Here is an 8,517-nt window from a genome sequence, read left to right on the forward strand (position 1 = left end):
GTTTAGCGTTTAGTTTTATTCAATTTTATTTTCAACATTTTTAGTTTGTATCAAAATTAAATAAATCGAAAATATTATAGACAAAATTGAATAAAATTAAACATTAGAAGTATCTTTGAAAAAAAAAATCACAATCACTAAAGACAAAAAAAAATGGGATTGTATTGGTTCAAATCTAAGATAAAAGCCAAAAAACGTGTTGGTCTTCTAGAATTAAAGAGTACTTAGCTTCTTCTCTTTTTGGGAATGCATCTCATTTAATTACTTGCAGTTTACAAACTATCATTTACTCTTTTTTGTTTTAAACTACTTTTGGACGGGCCTAACTATTTTAGTTGGTGAGGAAGGAGAATGCAATTTAATGAAGAAGTTTCTGTAAAAGCCCAAATACAATAAGAGCCCAACATGAGAATACTATCTCCTTTACTTTACAGTTTACACCTATCATCCTGTGCTGTGAGTAACAAAGAAGTTATCATCCATAAATAAATGGCGTTAACTACTAGAGGAAGAAACTTTCCACAGCTGCTGGAGTAAAATAAAATAAAACACACGTCAGTCAAGTTTCCCCTAAAAAAAATAAGATAGATTATTCATTTGGTCTTGCATGAATGACTTTTATAATATTCATAATCTTCATATATATACATAGCTTAACAAGGAAGCGAATTATAAAGCATAATTAAAAATCAGATTTGCTTGGTTGAATTAATCAATGGATAGCAATAATATACTTTGGAAGAGGAAATATGTGTTTGCAATGATGCTGAGCACATTATGCATGATATGCAGTTGTTGCAACGAGAGAGATAAAGAAATTCTGTTGAAGTTCAAAGAAGGAGTCACTGATTCAGGGGGACTCCTATCTTCATGGCAGCAGGAGCAAGATTGCTGCCAGTGGAAGGGAGTCACCTGCCACAACATCACTGCCAGAGTCATAAACCTCACTCTCCCGGGTGATTATTATGACGTTGAAGTAAATGACGAATATGATTCGCAGAAATGCCTTGCAGGTGACATCAATCTCTCTCTATTGGATATGGAATACTTACAATATTTGGATTTGGGTGCCAATGACTTTACAACTATCTCATCTGATTCCACTGTAAACTCTTCAACTCTTAGTACCATTAATCTATCATACAACGAAAACCTTTTTATTCAGAGTCTTGAGTGGCTCTCTCGCATTTCCTCCTTGGAATACATAGACCTCAGTAACATTAATCTTCGCATGGAAACTAACTGGCTCCACTGGATGACGGTGCTTCCATCACTGGTGGAGCTCTGGTTAGGCAGCTGTCAGCTTGAAAACATAAGTCCATCTCTTGAATATGCTAATTTTAGCACATCACTCCAGTATATTGAACTTTACAATAATTATTTTCACTCAGAGTTGCCGAAATGGATATTCAATCTTAGTTCTCATGTCCTTGACATTGACATTTCAAGTAATTATTTTATGGGTCAGCTACCAAATACGTTGCCAAATCTTCATTCTTTGATTAGCCTTCAATTGCATGATAATTACTTAAATGGCTCAATTCCAGATTGGATAGGCCAACTTCAGTATCTTACCACCCTTTCCATTGATGACAACTATTTTTCTGGATTTTTTCCTACAAATTTGGGAAATTTGTCATCCCTAGACTTCTTGACGGCAACCGGAAATCTCTTCACAGGGGTTGTGTCTGAAAGAAATTTTGCAAAACTGAAAAATTTGAAATACTTGTTTTTGAAATCACCATACATCACCTTTGATTTTGATCCCCTCTGGATACCACCTTTCCAACTTGACAAGCTGTACCTTGGACGACTGCACCCTACACTTCCTCAATGGGTATATACACAGACATCTCTCTATTCTCTCATCATTCAAAACTCAGAGTTCTTGCTTGAAGCTGCTGACAATAACAACAACTTTTGGAGATTTACATCCACAATTCAGCATCTCAGTTTGTACAACAACACAATAGAAGGGGACTTATCAGAAGTGTTGCTGAACTCCAGCATCACAGAGCTGACATCAAATGATTTCAAAGGTGGTCTACCTCGACTTTCATCCAATGTTGTTTTCTTCCAGCTAAGCAACAGTTCTCTATCAGGGTCCATCTCTCATCTCTTGTGCCACAGCAAGAAAAGCAACAATAAGTTGCAGTACTTGGACCTTTCTGATAATAATTTATCTGGAGGACTAACAGACTGCTGGATGAATTGGAAGTCGCTGCATTATGTTAATCTGGGAGGCAACAATCTTAGTGGCAGCATACCCCCATCAATGGCCTTATTGTCGAATCTCACATCACTGCACCTACATGAGAATAACTTGTCTGGGGACATATCTTCTTCATCACTTCAGTATTGCCGCTCCCTGTCCATCCTTAATGTCCGCGACAATAGCTTCTCTGGAAACATACCAAAGTGGATGCCGCAGAGTATAAGGATTCTCCAGTTAAGGTCCAACAAATTCATTGGTAACATTCCCACACAGATATGTCAAATGCCTTTCCTCATTGTTTTGGATATTGCATATAACAGAATCTCCGGACATATACCCAAATGCCTAAACAACATCACATCCTTTGTTGACATGCATTATTCAACCAGTTGGATTTTCTATGAATACTTTGATGGAAGGGTTTTCTTTGTATACTATGAAAACCTTACATTGCTTGTAAAAGGTCAACAATCGAATTATTATTCAAACCTGAAGCTGATGCGCATGGTTGATCTTTCAAGTAATAATCTGACAGGAACAATGTCTCCACAACTGTTCAGCCTCTCTCAGTTGCATTTCTTGAACCTATCCCATAATAGGTTAACAGGAACCATACCAAAAGAGATTGGAAACATGACACAACTGGAGTCTCTTGATTTATCCAAAAATGAACTCACGGGACAGATTCCTGAGAGGATGTCCAGTTTGTCTTTCCTCGATAACTTGAACCTGTCATTCAATAACTTGAGCGGCCAAATCCCATCAGGGACCCAACTTCAGAGCTTCAGTGAGCTTAGCTATATTGGGAATGTCGATCTTTGTGGACCTCCCCTTCCCAAAAACTGCTCAAATCATGGCGATGGCACAAAGACTTCGGGTGAGAGTGATGATGATGATGAATCTGAGTTTCGGAACTGCCTCTATATGGGCTTAGGAGTTGGCTTTGCTGCAGGTTTTTGGGGAGTTTGTGGTGCCATCTTCTTTAGTCGTAAGTGCAGACATGCTTACTTCAGATTTCTGTATGACTTAAGAGAACGTTTTTATCTGATGCTGCTCACAAACTTCAACTCCTTCCACTGAACACTGATCCAATTCTCTGCAGGTAACCTCTTGATTATGGCATACCTAAATATATACTTTGTATTTTATTATTTTTGTTACCATCTAACATACATAATTTAACATGAAAATGTTGAGTTTTATTTTCTGTTATATATGGACATGCACTCTTACGAACCAATTATATTTATTTCTTGGATTAACTTGCACAAATGACTTGAATGGGTAGAGATTTAAAAAATAATAATTTCTTATCTTTGCAGGTTCTTTTGAAGAACATAATACATAAGATCTCATCCGCTGCACCTGCCATAAAGATCCAGCAGATACTTCATGCAGTGTATTGCGCTTACAGTATCACTAGCTAATTATTGAATCCCAATGTCACTTTTATATTCTAAAATAAAGCCTAGATATAGTTTCTTGGTTTTGATGCAGAATATTGTTTCTCTAATCATTTGTGTAATGTTACTTAGTACTTACTGTTATGTGATGCATTAATTATATATATAGTAGGTCACAAGGATTTGTTTCTAGTGTGATGGTTCTACATAGATATTCCAAGTGATGATTGTTTTCTTATTAATAGTTTGTGTTTTGCTATAAGCTACTGCTTTGTGTGTACAAGATAATAAGTTAACAACTAAGAAGGAAATAGTATTTCTTAATTTCACGCCAGCTAAATGACAGGAAATAAAGAGTTAATATTGTTTTAATGTATGTATAATAATTTATCAACTTAGTAAAAGTGTTGCAATTTGCAAAACACTCGTCAATAAATTCTCATGGTTCAATATTCATCTTACATTTATTTTTAGTTATCTCAAACAACTCTTGCAAATTTGGATTGTCTCAATTAACTATTGTTCAATTTTATGTAAGATGATAGGGACAAAATAAAAAATTTTAAGGGATAATTTTGACAAAAATTAAAAATATTAGAGATAAAATTAAATAAATAAAAAACGTTAGGATAAAATTATATTAAATTAAATATTAGGAATATGTTTAAAAGAAATCACAAAAATTAAGTACAAAAAGTATACTTTTTATTTTATTTTTGTTTTTGGTTAGGATAAAAGTGAAGGCCCACTTTAATACATCTAAGAATTTTCTTATCACAAAATGCGTTACATATATATAATGCTAGAGCTCAACCCTTTCAGTATAAAAAATGGGCTTGTATTGGTTCAAATCTAAGATAAAAGCAAAAAACAGTGTTGGTCTTCTAGAATTAAAGAATGTTTTGCTTTTTATTTTTTGAGAATGCATCTCATTTTATTACTTGAAGTTTACAAAATAATGTGATTTACTCTCTGTGTTTTAAACTACTTTTGGACAAGTCACCAATAAAAAGTAGTTTTGGACGGGCCTAACTATTTTAGTTGGTGAGGAAGGAGAACGCATTTCAACGAAGAAGGTTTCTGTAAAAGCCCAATACAATAAGAGCCCAACATGAGAATACTACCTCCTTTACTTTACAGTTTACACCTATCATCCTGTGCTGTGAGTAACAAAGAAGTTATCATCCATAATTAATGGCGCTAACTAGAGGAAGAAACTTTCCACGGTGGTGGACGAATACACAAGTCAGTCAACTGTCCCTAAAATTCCACATCCAGAAACACACGTCAATCAAGTCTCCCCTAAAATTCCACATCCATATTGAGTCATTTGGTTTCTGTATGAATGACTTGTATGGTAATCGTAATCTTGCTATATATACATAGCTTAACAAAGAAGCGAGATATGAACCCTAATTATAATTCAGGTTTGCTTTCTTTAATTAATCAATGGATAGCAATAATATAGTTTGGAAGAGGAAGTATGTGTTTGCAATGATGTTGAGCACATTATGCATGATATGTAGTTGTTGCAACGAGAGAGATAAAGAAATCCTGTGGAAGTTCAAAGAAGGAGTCACTGACTCATGGGGACTCCTATCTTCATGGCAGCAGGAGCAAGATTGCTGCCAGTGGAAGGGAGTCACCTGTCACAACATCACTGCCAGAGTCATATACCTCGGTCTCTGGTCTGGTTATTATGATGATGTAGATGAAGATTATGATTCGCAGAAACGCCTTACAGGTGACATCAATCTCTCTCTATTGGATATGGAACACTTACAAGCTTTGGATTTGAGTTACAATAACTTTACAACTATCTCATCTGATTTCACTGTGAACTCTTCAACTCTCAATTACATTGATCTATCACACAACATATACCTTTCTATCAAGAGTCTTGAGTGGCTCTCTCGCATTCCCTCCTTGGAATACATAGACCTCAGTAACATTGATCTTCGCATGCAAACTAACTGGCTTCACTTTGTGACGGTGCTTCCATCATTGGTGGAGATCTACTTAGACAGCTGTAACCTTGAAAGCATAAGTCCATCTCTTGGCTATGCTAATTTTAGCGCATCACTCCAGGTCATTGTTCTTTCCGGTAATTCTTTTTATTCAGAGTTGCCTAAATGGATATTCAATCTTAGTTCTCAGGTCCTTAAGATTGACCTTTCAAGTAATCATTTTATGGGCCAGCTACCAAATACGTTGCCAAATCTTCATTCCTTGACTAGGCTTGAATTGCATGATAATTACTTGAATGGCTCAATTCCACATTGGATAGGCCAGCTTCAGTATCTTACCTCCTTTTACATTTCTAACAACTATTTTTCTGGATTTCTTCCTTTAAATTTGGGAAATTTGTCATCCCTAGTAACCCTCATGGCTGAAGGAAATCTCTTCACGGGAGTTGTGTCTGAAAGAAATTTTGCAAAACTAAAGAATTTAAGAGTCTTGTGGTTGGGATCACCAAACACCACCTTTGATTTTGATCCTCACTGGATACCACCTTTCCAACTTGTGGAGCTCTACCTTACACCATTGCACCCTACACTTCCTCAGTGGTTATATACACAGACATCTCTCAAACAGCTTACCATTAAAGACTCAAAGTTCTCGTTTGATGCTGCTGATAATAACAGAAACTTTTGGAGACTTGCATCCACACTTATGCATCTCATTTTGTACAACAACACCATAGAAGGGGACTTATCAGAAGTATTGCTGAATTCCAGCGTCATATCGATTTCATCAAATAATATGAAAGGTGGTCTTCCTCGGCTCTCATCCAATGTTGTTTTCTTCCAGTTAAACAACAATTCCCTATCAGGATCCATCTCACATCTCTTGTGCCATAGCAAGAAAATCAACAATGAATTGCAGTACTTGGACCTCTCTAATAATAATTTATCTGGAGGGCTAACAGACTGCTGGATGAATTGGAAGTCGCTGGGTCATGTTAATCTGGGAGGCAACAATCTTAGTGGCAACATACCCCCATCAATGGGCTTCTTGTCAAATCTCACAGGACTGCATCTACATGAGAATAACTTGTCTGGGGACATATCTTCTTCATCACTTCAGTATTGCCGCTCCTTATCCATCCTTAATGTCCGCGAGAATAGCTTCTCTGGAAACATACCAAAGTGGATGCCGCTGAGTACAAAGATCCTCCAGTTAAGGTCCAACAAGTTTGTCAGTAATATTCCCTCACAGATATGTCAAATGCCTTTCCTCATTATTTTGGATCTTGCATATAACAGAATCTCAGGACATATACCCAATTGCCTAAGCAACATCACAGCCTTTGTTAACATGCATTACTCAACCAGTTGGGTTTCATATGAATTTTATTTTCAAAGGATTTTATTTATATACAGAGAAAATCTTATATTGCTTGTAAAAGGTCAACAATCAAATTATGATTCAAATCTGAAGCTGATCCGCATGGTTGACCTTTCAAGTAATAATCTGACAGGAACAATGTCTCCACAACTGTTCAGCCTCTCTCAGTTGCATTTCTTGAATCTATCTCATAACAGGCTAACAGGAACCATACCAAAAGAGATTGGAAACATGAGACAACTGGAGTCTCTTGATTTATCCAAAAATGAACTCACGGGACAGATTCCTGAGAGCATGTCCAGTTTGTCTTTCCTCGATAATTTGAACCTGTCATTCAATAACTTGAGAGGCCAAATCCCATCAGGGACCCAACTTCAGAGCTTCAGTGAGCTTAGCTATATTGGGAATGCTGATCTTTGTGGACCTCCCCTTCCCAAAAACTGCTCAAATCATGGAGATGACACAAAGACTTTGGGTGAGAATGATGATGATGGTGATGAATCAGATTTTCTGAGCTGCCTCTATATGGGCTTAGGAGTTGGCTTTGCTTCAGGCTTTTGGGGAGTTTGTGGTGCCATTTTCTTCAGTCGCAAGTGCAGACATGCTTACTTCAGATTTCTGTATGACTTGAGAGACCGATTTTATGTCCTGCTGCTAAAAAATTTCAACTCCTTCCACTGATATCCAATTCTCTGCAGGTAACCTCTTAATTATGGCATAACTAAATATATATGTATTTTATTATTTTTGTTACCATCTAACATACATATTTAAAAGGTAAATGTTTTGAGTTTTATTTTCTGTTATATATGGACATGCACTCTTACGAACCAGTTATATTTATTTCTTGGATTAACTTGCACAAATGACTTGAATGGGTAGAGATTAGAAACAAAAAGTTTTACTTTCTTATCTTTGCAGCTTCTTTTGAGAAAACATAATACATCAAGATCTCATCAGCAGCACTTACAAAAAGATCCAGCATACTTGTGTTATTTTAGCATGTATCAAGTGTATTGCCATTACAGTATCACTAGTTTATTAATGTATCCCAATGTCACTTTTATATTCTAAAATATAGTGTAGATATAGTTTCTTAGTTTCGATGTGGAATATTGTTTCTCTACTCATTTGTGTAATGTTACTTACTGGTATGTGATGCATTAATCACTAGGATTTATTTCTAGTGTGATGGTTCTGCATAGATATTCCAAGTGATGATGTTTTCTTACTAATAGATTAGTTTGTGCTTTGCTATAAGCTACTGCTTTGTGTGTACAAGATAATAAGTTTACAACTAATAAGGAAATAGATTTCTTAATTTCACGCCAGATAAATGACAGGAAATAAACAGTTAATATTGTTTGAATGTATGTATAATAAAATATTAACTCAGTAAAAGTGTTGCAATTTGCAAAACACTCCTTAATAAATTCTCATGGTTCAATATTCATCTTACATCTATCTTTAATTATCTCGGTCAACTCTTGTGCTACTTTTTTTTTTGTGAAATGGATTTCGGTTGAGGGAGATAATAGGCTTACATCGGAA

At 35.9% G+C, this 8,517-nt stretch overlaps 3 protein-coding genes across 3 annotated transcripts in view; all 3 read left to right on the top strand.

Annotated features, from left to right (window-relative positions):
- LOC107610320 (receptor-like protein 12) overlaps positions 1-5,329 on the top strand; it is a 6,258-nt gene extending 929 nt beyond the window's left edge. Inside the window, exons 2-3 of the mRNA XM_016312383.2 lie at positions 793-3,203; positions 5,145-5,329. Coding sequence (XP_016167869.2) covers positions 793-3,203; positions 5,145-5,329 — 2,596 coding nt within the window. The remainder of the gene's footprint in view (positions 1-792; positions 3,204-5,144) is intronic.
- LOC107610319 (receptor-like protein kinase 5) lies at positions 4,947-6,913 on the top strand. The gene is made up of 3 exons (XM_021109416.1): positions 4,947-5,045; positions 5,145-6,781; positions 6,885-6,913. The coding sequence occupies exons 2-3, from the start codon at positions 5,389-5,391 to the stop codon at positions 6,911-6,913; spliced, it is 1,422 nt and encodes a 473-aa protein (XP_020965075.1). The 5' UTR covers positions 4,947-5,045; positions 5,145-5,388.
- Positions 6,996-7,941, top strand: LOC110265558 (probable LRR receptor-like serine/threonine-protein kinase At1g12460). Its single transcript, XM_021108434.1, has 2 exons — positions 6,996-7,664; positions 7,888-7,941. Exon 1 carries the CDS (start codon positions 7,069-7,071, stop codon positions 7,645-7,647), a length of 579 nt encoding a protein of 192 aa, XP_020964093.1. The 5' UTR covers positions 6,996-7,068; the 3' UTR covers positions 7,648-7,664; positions 7,888-7,941.

The sequence above is a fragment of the Arachis ipaensis genome, chromosome B08 (assembly GCF_000816755.2).
Source record: "Arachis ipaensis cultivar K30076 chromosome B08, Araip1.1, whole genome shotgun sequence".
NCBI classification, from domain to species: domain Eukaryota; kingdom Viridiplantae; phylum Streptophyta; class Magnoliopsida; order Fabales; family Fabaceae; genus Arachis; species Arachis ipaensis.

Bases quoted from the DNA above. Each gene is read 5' to 3' on its own strand.
- LOC110265558 (XM_021108434.1), top strand. From the start codon at position 7,069: ATGGTTGACCTTTCAAGTAATAATCTGACAGGAACAATGTCTCCACAA.
- LOC107610319 (XM_021109416.1), top strand. From the start codon at position 5,389: ATGGAACACTTACAAGCTTTGGATTTGAGTTACAATAACTTTACAACT. The intron at 6,782-6,884 runs GTACAAAGATCC...TGCATATAACAG, and splicing joins ACCAAAGTGGATGCCGCTGA to AATCTCAGGACATATACCCA.